Here is a 15136-nt window from a genome sequence, read left to right on the forward strand (position 1 = left end):
TACAAGCCTGTTGTTAAATCAAAAAGCAAGTTGAATAGCAGGGACAGATTACTTGTGATCGGCGCGGAACCAGGATTTTTGTTTTGGGGCCATGAAAAACTATATTTTAGAAGTGACGTCTCATGTTCACGTCATGTTCAGTCAAACTCGTACTCAAACGTGAAAATAAATACGAGCCAAAACATATTCAAGCATGATTTTTGTTAAAGATTAATTTACTAAACTTTGCTTTGGGGCCACAAGACTAAACCCACGACCAGTGCTTTGTATGAAATAGTACAGCGCCCGAAAAATAAGATTCTTTCAAACAACTGTTTGTGTAACATAAGGGCCATTTAAGAAGGTGTTGAAGAACGTGACAAAAAGTAGTAACAACCTGACAGCATTCTGTACTTGGGATTATTACAGCATACTGATAGTCCAAATTTTTTATGTTTCTTTAAACCAACTAAATGAACTTTTTTAATGTAGTAAGTAGAACAAACAAAACACTAGTTAATGCTTATGTCACTACACAATAAAATACAAGCGGAAATGCGTTATTTGATTTGTTGTAACAAGTGAATCAAGTAAAACAGATATCATGTGCACTTTAAATCTTACTGTAAAATAAAGCTATCCTTGCTTAAACACATCCTTTATCAACTAATATAAAATAAATTAAAAGATAACAACTGATTAAGTATAAGGTCGTTTATCTGTTCTCCAAACCACTACCTAGTTTCAGCTTTTGAGCAGAGAAATTAGTATTGAAACTGACATGTAGTCTGGCAACAATAACTTCCTCGTCTCAATTTGTTGTCATTCCACTCAAACAGCCCCAGGCAGTAGGCCACGCGTTCGCCCAGTTTTTTTGTGATTAAGTTAAGTTGGTCTGCCATAACATCTCTTGGTATTTGTCAAAATCGCTTGTATGTCGTCATAAGAAGTGGAACAATTAAAAAAGGGTGTTGTCGATTGATTAATATTTAATAATTAATTAACTAATTATGCTGCCGTTTTTTTAACACTTTGTAACTATTTATGTGTATTTTTTTGCTTTTTTAATGCATTATTAATACAAAAATTTAAAGTTTATTTAATAGCATAAATCAGTTATTACGATTTTAACAAACTGTTAAACGTAAGTGTGTTTAAAAAAACTATGTTTAGTGTAAATTATGTTGCTCAAAGTGGAATTTTTGGCGGTGTGTCAGGAATATAAACTTGCAACAGATTGCGTAAGAAACACAAAAAAATTACTTATAGTGTTTAGAAACAATCATAACATAAATATTTCGACGAATAAACATCATCTAAAAAGCCTATGTGACACAACTATTGATGGTTTTAATGTAAATTTAACGATCGAAATTTTAAATACCGTACTAACCCACCTATAAGAATGGGTTCATTTTAAACAACACTTTTCACGCAAAAAAGTCAGAAAAAATAGGGCTAAAGTTAAGTAAATAACCTCACTATTTCAAAAAAATGACGATTTACTTTGAAACGGCGAATCCGACATGCAATTTTCCTAATTAAAAAAACTACTCTACTGTCAATAAATCCGCGTTCAATTATGCACTAATATTTTCAGATGTTTCATATAGATTAACAACCTAGCTGACATACGCAATGATTTTTAACTAGAATTACAAACAATCCGACCACCAATAGCTGTAAGGTTTGTGTTTAAAGTTTGGACTCGTTAATTTGCCGAACGGAGGCGATGAGTCATGTTTTTAACAGGAAACTGAAAAATGACGCTGCATTTTGTTGCACTTGAATGATAACATCAGTGCGGTCACGTGATTTGATTGTCTACTTCTACTATAAATGGCCAAGCGATATCAAGTTTTGAACGACATTTGTATCAAAACCATAACATTAATAAAATCGCCACATTTTGCTGTTGCCTGACGTTTCGAATTCGAAAAGTCCTAAATCTCTTTGTTGAAACATTTGAAACACAATACGTATATTAATCTACCAGCAAGCGTATAATTCTTTAAAATTTTACTGTGTGCAAAGCTTATCCAATATTGTTTAACATTAGATTGAATCTTTAAATTTTTTGTTTAACATCAAATTACGTTTCGTTCACAACTGTAGACGGTGGGAAATTCTGATACTTGACATTTTCTTCTGATATCATATATTTCGGACAAAATGTTTAGCGATATCATACAGAATGACGTCTTTTCGATGATTGGAAAAGCAAGAGTTAAAATTATAACGTTTAACATTACTTTTTCAGTTTGTGAGGCAAAACTTTCTTTGGCGTTAATGTTTACTTCCAGTTGTTAACCTACTATTATTTAGTAAGTTTACGCTGCAAATCGCTGAGCTTTTGATCGCACTGCATGACTTGAATGCCTGTATTAATTTGGCGTCAGATCGGCACCGAGATACAAACCTAGTATCGGACGAGCTACGATACAACTTATCACCGAGTATCTGGAATTATCGGACATTCCTAGCAGAGCAAAAAACATTTTTATCACTAGTCATGTGTTTTTACACATCTTAAAACCTTCTATCTAATCTTGTATAAATTTCAGCAAATAAAAAGGAAGTTTATTCAAACAAAGTCACCCACATATTAAAACAGATTGGTGAAATTAATCTATACCGGAGAGAAAAATCAAATGCTGTATGTTAATTCAATTAACCAAAAAGGAAGAAAACGAAAAATGCTGCTTATTTTATAAAATGCACAAACTAAATGCATTGTGAAGCGAATGCAACCAAAAAAGCGTTTTTTCATTTTCAAGTTGCTGAATAAACATAAATAAAATTAAATATACACATAAATAACCAAGCCATTGGTTTAAGATTTCCTGGTGCGTGTAAGAAGTCAATTTAAGAACTTTTTAGTCACCAATTTTTTTGAAGACAATAAATAAAAGCGAAAAGGTATCGAGACCTATATAGGCTGCCTTTCAAGGATTAAACAAATTATACAGGGGGCGTCTTATTTTTAGCTACATACATTCCATTTGGTTGCATGCTTTTATTAAGGAATTTTAGAAAATACAAAGGTTTTTTTTATTTACAAAACTATTCAGTCTAATAAAAATCTCAAAAAAAGAATTTTTAAAACGGAATTCATGAAAGCACTAGTGATATTCAAAGAACACGGTCCAATAATCCCAGTAAATTTATTTAAAAAAAAATTGCAAGAGTGACTTTTCACAAATATCACGTATTGCAAAGTTTTATTTGACGTAACAAAAGTCAAATATTTAAAAAAAATAACGTAGCTTACAATACACACTTTACTTTTTAATTTTTTTCACAACAGAATGTGCACTCGCATAGTTTTCATGTGTAATGTTTGTAATGTGAACCTCTTGAAGGAATCAATAGTATTGGAAGATTCAAACCAAGCAAAAAAACGCTTTGAAAAGGTAAAGTACAGTCTGTTCACAGAAAATAAATAATGAGCGTTGGCGAATCAGTAAAATGATGTTAGTTTTTAAGTAAAAAATAGGTTAGATTTAGTGAAAAGAAAGCAAAGTACGTGGCTTAAGCGTTTAGGAAAGAAGTACATGGATAAGAGTAGTATTAAAACCAGGATTTGTTTTTATAGCTAATATTAAAACCTAACAACATGAAAAAAGATTATTTGATTTTCTGGTGCAAAGATAATAACCTAATGTTGCAGAAGCTTGTCAGTTAATTGCTTGAGTGAAGTGAATATTAACAGCAAGAATCGACTTGTTTTCAAGCAAAAAGTGTTTTTCAAGCAAAAATAGCATATCTTGAGTACGATAATAATTCAGGATACTTGTTGGTATCGGTGCCGATCCGATATCAAATTTATCGGGACCTTTGAGACATCGTTAAATGGTTTCTACTCTAAAAACAAAATTTCTCACAACATCGTGAACTGAAAGTCAAATTCCAACTTCAATTGGAATATACGAAGAACGAACGCAAAGAGAATAGTCCAGCATCTTTGATATCTCCATGAAACTGCAGCACATGGACAGAAAGGAAATAAATAAATAAAACTAACATGCAACTAGTTTTCTTTTTACAACAAACTAAGGACAGTTAGAACGTTTTGTTCAAATTACGATCGACAATAGCCGCAAAGGATGTTTAAAAAGTAAAAGAAATAATCGGTCTATTTACAAGACACTTGTCATTCTTTAGTAAAACTTCTTTGTTGTAAAATGAGAACAACAAGGGAAATAAACTTAAGCCAAAAAAGTGGAAAATAACACACAACCGAAAATGTTTACAAAAACCTGTTTGATTTCGAAGGGCAGCGTTTTTGAAAGTTGTGCTTTGAGGTTCAAACGATTTGAGCACGTTTTTCGAAAAAGTGTCATTTTACTATGAAAGTTCTCTATTTATTCTTTGTGTCCTAAAAAAGAAACTTTAATTGTCCAGCTTATTCTAACACAGATTCACTACTGGATATGTGCTGAAAAAGAAAGAAGAAAAACAAACTCGTCTTAACCGACCAACACTTTCTACCATAGAGTGTAACGCTAGAAACCAACTACCCTTTAAAACAAGTGTCGGAATCGTTTTCTCCGAGTGCAAATGGATCAGGATTGTGAGAGTTAAGAGAGTTTGTCTATTTCCGTGTGTGTCCTTAAAAAAACCTATTCATGCAGCACTTTTTAGCATATAGTAACTGGGAACCACTTCAATCCATCTACCAAGTAGAGATTCCTCTGTGCATCTGTGTGTGTACTAAAAAAGAAAGAAAAAGAAAACCGGAACAAGCCACAACAAGCCTTGTCCTAACCAACCATCAATTTCTAGCATAGAGTCTTATGTTAAAACAAAGTTTCAGAATCGTTTCTCTCCGAGTGCAAATGGTTCAGGATTTGTCCAGGGGAGGAAGGGACCCTTGGAAGGCCCTGGTTCCGCTCGGTGGCGCCCCACGGTTCCGCCTCCGGTTCCTGTGGCGTCGTTTCCGGTGATGACGAAATCGCCCCGGGTAGGTTGACCTTTGCGTGACCTTGAACTGTGTCTGTCGAGGACGTTTGACCTTGAGATTGTTCCGGAAAGGTTGTTTGACCTTCGCTTTCGGTCGGGGCGTTTATTTGACCTTGCCCAGAGGTGCACGCCTCGCTTTGACCTTGAGTTACCTCGGTTGGGGTCATTTCGCACGCGTCCGTTTGACCTTCATCGTCCGTTGAACCTTCAAGGTCATTTATTTGCTTTTGGTCTGATGGTGAAGTTTCGACAGAATTGACAACCTGCTCGATTTGGTTAACTTCCAACAATTCTTCTTCCTGTATTTCATAAAATGCGAGAATAAGTTCATATTAAAACGTTTGTGCTTGTTTTGGTCCCCTAATGTAAAAAAAACACTTTTTTCTTAAGATAGCAAATATAAAGACCAAACTAGTCTACATAAGGCAACTTTTAAATCGTGTCAGAATAACTACGCTTTTACAAGTTATTAGGTTTATGTTTATAAAAATACTTATTAAAATCATATAGCAAGTCACAAAACGACCCTTTTGACAGATCCTATATTGTTTTTTTGGTTCATTTTGCCGCTAAACTGGGCAACATTATACAATCGGAAGTTATTCACTTTTCTCCAGTAAAACGATAACTAAAACAGTTCAACAAAAGATACACACGCATACGTGTACAACAACTGTAATATAATCTGAATTCGCATCTTGACGAACGATTACGGCTTACGTATCATGGTACATCGAAAGCCATCGCAAGCTCAACGAATCTGTCGATTTATGAAACAAGCATGGAACGCTAGAAAAACTCTAGCCTATAGTGAGGTTCGAACTCACGACCTTGGCTATACCGGGGCCGTCGCTTTAACAACTGAGCTGCACAGGCTCAGAGGGGAAGAAGTCGAGAAACAAACAACCACAGCAATGTTGCCTGCTGTATCCTGTTCGTAAACTAGCATGTAGTAAAAAACTAACAATTAGTTGGAACTCACGACCTCGGTTATACCGGGACTGTCGCTCTACCAACTAAACAGTTTAAATAACACTTTTATATTCACCTGTTGTTTAGCCAACTCCAGCTTACGATGTTCCACAAAATCGTCGAACAAGCTTGGCCAGGCTTCCTTGTCGTTATAGTTAGAAAGATCATCTTCTAGCGCTTCGGTCAAGTACAAGAACATATTCCAAGTGTCACGAGAAATTCCACGAACCTGAATGAAAGGCAATTTCACCTTTGATATGATGGTGATTACTGGTAATACAATTTTACAAATCAGAGGGTGCATGTTAACATATAGGATGTTTTCTTTGAACGCTAAAAGAGCAAAAACAGTATCAGCCTTGTGAATATAACATTTCTAACACTTGATTAGATACAAATCAAGGATAATTAGGCGGTATTCAATTATTAGTTAATTGCAGGGCACAATTTGCAGTAATAAAAATAAATTTAAAAGCTAGGTGATTGAAATCCAGAAGAAAATTCTCACTAAAACGTTACGAAAAGGTTCAGAATACTGATGTGATGTGTATATAATATCAATATGTACTGAGCATGCCAGTGATATGTTTATTCAAAATTCAATTCTATTAAATTCGATTTAGTTGTTCAACATTTGAACAAAATAAGTAAACATTTCAGCTCAGTGTCCAAGTTTTAACGCTTTTAAAAAGAGGATGCCCATGTAAAATACTACTGGAATGTTCAAGAAACCCACAAATCTTCAAAGAGGCAGTCTAATGTTTAAATGGGGGATAGCAACATAGTGAGACTGACTTAATTGCCAGCTGAATGGCTTTACTTATGGGCAGCGGCAGGATACAGGCCATAAATTGCTGCTAATCACCTCTGGGAATTGGGACATGACCTTAAGCCATGTGATGTGTTAGTTCTTACTGCTTACTGATATGTCAACACATTTTGAGCTTAAACATTTACATCTTAGGGACATTTTTGCGGTTAATTTAAACAAAATGGACTGATAACCCCAATTATTTATTACACAGTTAAAAGGGCAAAATTTAACTAATTCAAATGATGTCTAACAAGTAATTTGTTTATTTTTTACATTAAATAAAATTGGTTGGTTAGAACTTTTTTGTGGAACAGCAAAAGTGCACAGAACGATTTCTCTCTGGTTATAAATACAATATGCATTAAAACATTAGAAACACTATTTTTTACAGTATCAGTTGGAACCTATGGATAGCCTAATGTTACATGCTAGAGCACCAACAAGGGTCACTGGGATTATATGCAATTACATAAATAAAGCTTTTACAACATCTTGCACTATTCATTGAAAAAGGAATATTTAAGTGCAGTAAAACGTATTAAAAGAGCAAAGCAATCCGGTTTTTCTTTGATGGTCTACACTGCAAACAAGCTAGGATGCCAAACTTAGTTTGGGGTTTTTAACCAATAGATTGTGACCCAAAGTGGGTGGACGTTTAATTTGGTTGGGTCACCGACCGCAGTAGATTACAAGGTTAGATTTATTGAGATCGGTTCTGAGAAAGATTATTTAAAAATGAGAAAAACATGCCGAAGCAATACAAAGCCATGGTTCATATTAATTTAATTCAAACCTATTTACAGATTAGCGGTTCCCAAACTGGGGTCCGCGGACCAATTGGGGTCCGTGCAGCTTTCAGGGGGTCCGCAATGAGAAGTGAATTAGTCTTTAAGTTTTCAACATTAGTCTTTAGCGAATGTTTTTAAACATTAGTATTAGTATATGTTTAAACATTGTCTTTCACCAATCTTAGTCTTTAGTTATGCTTTATCATTCGATAATAAAGCGTGTTTTATTGTCTCTGGTGACATCATAAAGCATCTATTATGCTGTACTATCTGCTATCAGCGAATCGTTTGCATTAGTTAAAAAGTTGTGTCTGCACTAGTGTACTACAAGAAACATGGCTCAACTGACCATTGATTTTTATAGGGCCGCGAAATATCAATATCAATATAACCGCAAAGGGTCCACCAGGAATTGTTTTTAGAAAAGTTTGGGAACCGCTGCTTTAGATGGTTGATCTCCATATTTATCTTATTCAAAAATTCTGCCAAAAAACATTGTTTGTTTTTTCGGTCAATAAACGAAGTGGAACTCACATTGGTTTGGTTGAGGAAGAGGAACCATGATTCGAGCATCGTTGGGCTGTTTTTCGCAAACACGACTCTCCACATCGCAATTGCAATATCGCAAGGAAGCGAACGTTGGCCCTGCGTGACAAAACAATGGCGCAATAATAGCTTGTTGTTATTCAAACAACTGGATTTGTAGATTAATTACCAGCAACTGGTAAAACTTTCCCAACGAATATCTAAAATTACAGTAAAATAAACTGCATTTCACATGTCTATTAAATTCTGTAGAATCAAGTGATTAGAAATTAGAAGGTTTGGCAGATCGATTGCATTAAGGTTTTTTTACGTTGGTCTCTGTCGGGTTTATAATAATAAAATCTATTGAAATTCATGTAATCCACAAAAAGAATACTTGGAGGTCGTTTTTTCGTTGAATAGATAACAGGTTTCAAATTTAGGGGCAATATTGTATGTTTAATTCAGACAAGAGTTGTGTGCCCTTCTTTACCAATGTATTACCAAAAAACAACTTAACTGCAACAGTATAAAAACAATTTATAAGTAAAACAACAGGTAGAATATAAATTATATATGGTAGAATTACCTGATCTGCATCTAGTGCATACTGGAATGTGTAACGATAAAAGTCTTTAAAGTTAGTGACTGCATCAGATTCGATGGATGGCAGTGAAGATTTGAGAGCAGCCATTGAACAACATTGCAACGTGCAGAAGCCACCCATAAACTCACTCCTGTAAAAATACATAGATGTCAGTTGTCACATTAAATGCATATACAGTGGTTGTTAACCCTTGGCAACCTATCGAACCCCTATGTTATTCTACAAGCATTCGTCGAACCCCAAATTTTCACTCAGTATTCGTTTCTTTCCTAGCTGCTGAAACTGGACATATTCAAATTATAAACTTGCATTTATATAGGTTAAATTGGCCAAACTTTCAATTTTTCGTTGCATGAGCATGACACCTTTGGCACATAAAAGAGATTCAAATTTAGCTTGAATTAACAGCATTTATGTTTCAGAGGCAGTTCTAGCCGAACCCTTGAAAGAGCTGCGTCGAACCCTGGTTAAGAACACTGATGTTTGATTGGACTGAAAGCTTGTACTTTCTGTTGTCTATGCATATTTGTTTTTATACAGGTACAAAATAATGCCCGTCATTCAAATGTATCATAGCTTAATTGTCAGCTTTAACCTAGGCTTCAGGGATTGACAGATTACCAAGTGGTAGTTCTGGTAGTTGTTCGAAACTGGACTAGTATCGGTGCCGATCCGAAATCAAATTAATATGGGAATTTTAGCCAAAGCTTAAGGAAAATTTGGTCAATATAATGCAGAAGGGGTCTTTGAATTTCACCTATATTGCTTTATCAGCATAGGAATGAAATAAAATATCACGTATAGGACATCAGCTGCACTCAACAGAGGACCTACTTTGTAAATTTACACATCGTTTCAGCTTTAAACTTCCACACGAGGGCCAGGACAGTAAACTCGGTCGGGTCGACGTCCAAGTCTTGGCAGAAGCGCTCGATGCCGTCGGCCAATATTTCTTCCTCCGACAAATCGTCGCAGTAGAAGTTGAACAACGCCTCAACCTTTGAAACGTCGAAACTGTCCATCGCTGACGGCGTTTGACCGAATGGTTGGGGCGTATTGCTTCCAGAAGCTGGCGTGGGTGAAGTCTTTTGTACTCCGTGAAGAGAAAATGCTGGGAATTTGCTGAATCAAAAATAAATTGATTGTCTTTGTTAAAAAATGAATTCTTTGAAGTAATAATGAAAAACTGAAATTGATGTAAAGCGACATGTAAACAAACAATCTGACAACATTTCCAAACAAAATGAGACGAACATGTCACCACATGAGGCACTGTTTTTTTTAATTTAAATTAAAGATGAAGGGAGCGATTTAAGAAATTTAGATTTGTGATTTGCCATTAATTAAGTAAAATCCATATACTTTTCTTGAATGATTATGCTACATTAGGCAGTAAACCAAAATATGCTTCTTAAATCATGAAGATTTTTGTGAATTTAAACATTAAAAATTTCAAAATTCCAGGAGGTTCGTGAAGTTTAAAACATCTAGTTTCAACTGAAAATGGCAATTCTACCCTTAGGTTTGCTTTGTTAACCATTTAAGTATGTTCTATACATGTGTGAGGACTGATGATCATTAAAAAACTAAATAAGGCAAATTGAGTACTAATAATATTACAAATGTTGATCTAACTTTGAGTTGGCAGTTAAACAATAAAAAGTTATGTATCAAAAAGCATTTTAACTAATAACCAAAAGTTTTGCCACTTCTTATCAAATTAAATGTAGGTTACAAACACTTAAAAAAAATTAAAAGTAGTTTAAAATAAATTATTCTAAATTTTTAATTGAGGCTCGCAAAATAATATACGCCCTAAACATTTGATTCAATAGATGCAATTCTACAGTGATTTAACACAAGGAATCAAACTTAACTAAAATCTAAAAATTTTGGTTTATCTATTAATATTTTTCTATAAATATTAATTAAAATTTCATTGGCTTACTACTAATCTTTAATGTCTCCAATGATATATTTCTACACTAATAAATAATAACTCAACCAAAGTCCTGCCTTTCTACAAGCTAACAGGCGAGCAGTTAGTAGTTGACTAATTTGGTTGTCTATGAATAGGTGTGACAGAGATGACATCTGCGACCTAAATGCTTACTTGGCAGTAGTGCCACTTCTATGAGTTGAATGTACACTCAAAGAGTCCGGCCGTTGTGTTCCACTGCTCAATGACCCTAAAACAACAATTATAAGATGTGCATTATTAATGTTATATATACAATCATAGTGTATCACTTGCTTTACATAATGGATATTTTTCATGTAACTTGTTTAATGCTGCAGATATAAAACGATTTAGAGGAGATTTATATTTGTGAATTCTGTGGTGTAGTAAAGTTACATTTATGAATACTGTAGGAAGGTGAATTAGACACTAAACTGATAAACAACATAAACCTGTCAAATTTAAAGTGATAATACCAATATAAACACTTAATCTAGGAAGAAAATCCGTTGTGTAGTGTCTTACAGTAAATCAGGAGAATTTTTTTTCATTAAATATATAAATTCTATTTCCTAAAATCCTGAAAACAGTGAGAGCCGATTTTAAATAATTACTTATTTTTTGTTCTTAATTTGCATATTAATAATACAACTATATTATATAATATATATATAAACTATGCCAATGAAACCAAATTTGCAAAGTTTGAGTGAATTGCTTAGAACTCTGCTAAACATTTTATGTCACTTCAAAATAGTGAGTAAGCATATTTATATTTATGAATCCTAGTCACTGTCTTCCCACTAGACCAGTGGTTCCCAAACTGTGGTACGCGTACCACCGGTGGTACGCGAGAGTCTTTCAGGTGGTACGCGACTACGTATAAATCTGCGAAAACTTTTTAAAGCATATGTATAAACTTGCGAAAACTTTCAACTTTTAAAACTTTCAGATTGGGTATTTGCAATGTTGCGTTTTAATTACCTTTAATTTGAGGTTTCGTACGTTTATGACGTAACACTTAGCTTGTTGAAAATAATAAAACGTTAATTTTTGGCTGGTTTAATATGTAAGTAGTAATAAACTGAAGAGCAGCAGTGTAGTATTGCCATATGTATAATGATATTTCGTACATATTGAACTACTGTAATTTCTTTTAAAATAGAGGAATAGTGTGAGAATTTAATTTTGTTTAATTTAACTATACTAGGAACATGTCTAAACGAAAGTACAGCCAGACTTAGGCTACATAAACTACGGGTTTATCGCTATTGAACACAATAGAGAAGCTGTTCCGCAATATGTTGTTTGTATGAAGGCGCTTGCTAATTCAGCTATGAAACCAAGCATACTCCCGACGACATCTCAACCAGCTGGTCGCGAAAAAAACAACTACATCCATCGCATTAAAACTATTTGCTGTGTTTTGCTTAATTTATGGCTTTTAAGTCTTCCTGGAATGATAGTTGTTAAACTCTAATACAGCTACATGCTCATTTTCTTATCTATATGCTAAAATAGGTATAGTTTGAGATATTCTAGTCAGATGTAACTTAGGTGGTACATGAACACTGTACAAAAGCTCAAAATGGTACGCGAGAAAAAAAGTTTGGGAAACACTGCACTAGACCAACGTTTCTCAACCGGTGCGCCATGGAAGGCTGCTAGGTGCGCCGCGAGCAAAAGGAAAAAGTATGTCGAAATAATCCAAGATTATTCGGAATAACACTTTAATGGACAAAATAACGTTTTAGTCTCAATGGCTGGGAGTCCCTTTAAAGATAGGCAACTATAAAATCCATATAATAAAAAAATGCAGCTAATTTAAGAGAAATATCGGTACATCTTAAAAATGTAGCGCTCGCTTCGCTCGTAAGGTGCGCCGCCACGTTTTCAAACGTTTCAAGGTGCGCCCCCAATTACAAAAAGGTTAAGAAACACTGCACTAGACTAATGAATATCATCCCTAATACAAACACAAGGGCTGATTGGCATCATAAATTAGGTCAAACTCATAAGTTGGTTGGCTCTAAAATAGGGGTTCTTGAAACTTTTTAACCCCAGACCACCAAAAAACTCTTTGGTGTACTAGGACAAAGGTGGACATAAAATTTCAGCATAAGTTGATGTTAAAAAAGTAAGACATAGAAAACCTGCTGTATTTCAGCCAAAAAATATGAAAGTAAAATAGAGTCTAAATATTTTAAAGGAGGCCTGAAGGAGTTTTTTTTTTTAATTCAACAATTTTCAAAATAAAAATCCATTTTTATGAATAATACAGTTAGAGGCCTGGTCTAAATTCTTTATAGTAGTATAAAATTTCAGTTATCAACAATATATGATGAACAGGCATCAACTAAAAAAGTTCATTAACCGTTCTGTGACAAGAACACAGACACATATTTTTAATTTCAATCAACTTGTGTGTGCACCGGAATTAGTCAAAAGCACACTTAAATTTTAGAAAAAAGGTTGAATAAGGGTAAAATTTCTATCCTTAGGCCAGGTTGGAAAGTAAGGCACGTGTATCCTGCTCAGTATCCAAAGTTTCCCATTTGCCAGTCTGAAAAGTATGGCAGATCTCGACAAGTTCTCTCAGGTGCACAACCGAAAAAATCTGGGTGACCGTGTGCAACAAAAGTAAAAAAAATTCACCTCTGTGCACTTTTTTTTTTTAATTTTCTTGTGCACTTCATGATTTTGCGATGCACTCTGTATTGCACACATTGCATTTTTTTCGGAGTTGTTGTCGGAGTGCACTTTTGACATGGTGCACTTGTCGTAAAATTTTGTGCTGCACACCCCAGATCTCACTGTGTAGTGCCATAAAATGCAGACAGGCCCAAACCCAGATGCTAACCCTCTAACCTTATCCAAATATTGTGCGTTGATTAAATAATTATTTGAATGCTGGGACTTGACTTGGTGGGCATAAACTATTTTTTTGTCCAGGGGTTAATAGCATTGGTAACATTACTTTAGTGTAGATCTTGATTAAATGAAAAGTTGTATATTAAGTGCTGTATCACAGATTTCTTTATTCTATGAAAAATTTACATAGGGTTTTGTCAAAACTGAATGATTGGGAAAGCTTAACAATGCAGATAACAGGTAACAAAAACTTATTTTAAACCAGTGGTTCTCAACAGGGGTATGACGGCGCCCTGGTGTGCAATTTCTAACTTGCTCAAGGTTGCCCATAGGTATATGAGAATTTTTTTAAATCTGATTTTTGCTCAATTGGTAAGCTTCTTAATACAGCTTTTTGTATACGATCAGAGACCATTTTATCAAATGACATTTTCCTACATGTTTTAAGTTGATTGTGTTGTTCCAGTTCCATTTATAGTGACTTTTCAGAAAAATACTCAAATAAAATTCCAGTTAGGGTGCCGAAGAGCTATTTATTAGTTTTGAGGGCTGCCGTAAGTCATAAAAGGTTGAGAATTACTGTATTAAGGTGTAAGGTAAATTTAAATAGTTTTAAAGAAAGACAAAGGAACCTTTTTAAAGAGAGAAATAAACTAATTGTTTTTACCCTTAAAAAAGAAAAACAACAAGGAAAATGATAAAAACTTACCACCTGTTGCCGTTTTTTGACCTCCACACGAATGAAGGTCACCTGGCAGTACATTCTCACTCGATTTACGGCTTTTTTTCGACGACTTTTTAAAGCAAGGTCGCAATTGTCCCTCTTCGTCGGCAGAACACATGCATTGGCATTTATTCCCCATTTTTGGCTTCAAAGAACAGTTTCTCAGTAAACCAAGGCGTTAGATTCTTAGTTGAGTCATTACTTTATTGCGTTATTTTGCTTTTTCTACGAAAACTTGCCTTAACGATTTTTTTAAGATTGTTATGCAATTTTATCGTAATATCCCTAACCTTGCATAAAAAATGAAAATTCCTGCGGTCTTTGTTTACTAATTATTCCGGATGACCGCCGCGTAAATCTCGGTTTATTTGCGCTATATATACGACTTCTGATGAACTGTTTTGGAACCCTGACGGTCACCGCTTTCTATAAAAAGTTATAAACAAGTACTGCTAAGTTAATTTGGAATTTTAACGTCATGTTGTTTTCTGGCTTTAATCAAAAAAGGCTTGTTGACATTTGTTAGGCGAGAGCGTCTTTCGGATATTAACAATCCTATGGGGCAAAAACAACATTTGTCTTTTAGATATTAGAAAACAACGTAACATTATGCTTCAACAATGTTGCTGTCGATATTCTCTAGGTGTCCAAAATATAGACCTTATTAAACTAACAATCCTTGATTTGTGATAATAGAACAAAAATCTTTTCATGATAGTAGGTTATATCACTAAATATTGCAACATACTCTATATAGGAAGACCATTCTGCAGCGTAACCTACCACGATAAATTAGTAACTAAAAAATACCAAACATATCAGCCTGAAGTTCGCAAAGGTTGTTTAACGGGATAATTGTTCACTGCGAAAGATGCTACGCTTGGCTCAGAACGTTCTATTGGGTTCTGCAAAGCTACCGGTACCTATATTTCAC

General features: G+C 34.5%; 1 protein-coding gene across 1 annotated transcript; it reads right to left on the reverse strand.

The window, feature by feature from the left end:
- Positions 1 to 2460: 2460 nt before the first annotated feature.
- LOC146163199 (uncharacterized) lies at positions 2461 to 14482 on the reverse strand. The gene is made up of 7 exons (XM_083381536.1): positions 14188 to 14482; positions 10761 to 10836; positions 9482 to 9769; positions 8630 to 8777; positions 8050 to 8160; positions 5990 to 6142; positions 2461 to 5240 (listed from the first exon to the last, which is right to left on the reverse strand). The coding sequence occupies exons 1-7, from the start codon at positions 14339 to 14341 to the stop codon at positions 4779 to 4781; spliced, it is 1392 nt and encodes a 463-aa protein (XP_083237662.1). The 5' UTR covers positions 14342 to 14482; the 3' UTR covers positions 2461 to 4778.
- Between the last annotated feature and the right edge of the window lie 654 nt (positions 14483 to 15136).

Source organism: Ascidiella aspersa, chromosome 2, assembly GCF_963924565.1.
Source record: "Ascidiella aspersa chromosome 2, kaAscAspe10.2, whole genome shotgun sequence".
In the NCBI taxonomy this organism is placed as follows: Eukaryota; Metazoa; Chordata; class Ascidiacea; order Phlebobranchia; family Ascidiidae; genus Ascidiella; species Ascidiella aspersa.

What these genes read in the sequence shown, in the direction of transcription:
- LOC146163199 (XM_083381536.1), bottom strand. Translation starts at nt 14,341, where the DNA reads ATGGGGAATAAATGCCAATGCATGTGTTCTGCCGACGAAGAGGGACAA. An exon ending in ACGATGTGTAAATTTACAAA is followed by an intron (nt 8,778 to 9,481) that starts GTAGGTCCTCTG and finishes GTATTTTTACAG; the next exon opens with GAGTGAGTTTATGGGTGGCT. An exon ending in TGGAGTTGGCTAAACAACAG is followed by an intron (nt 5,241 to 5,989) that starts GTGAATATAAAA and finishes TATGAAATACAG; the next exon opens with GAAGAAGAATTGTTGGAAGT.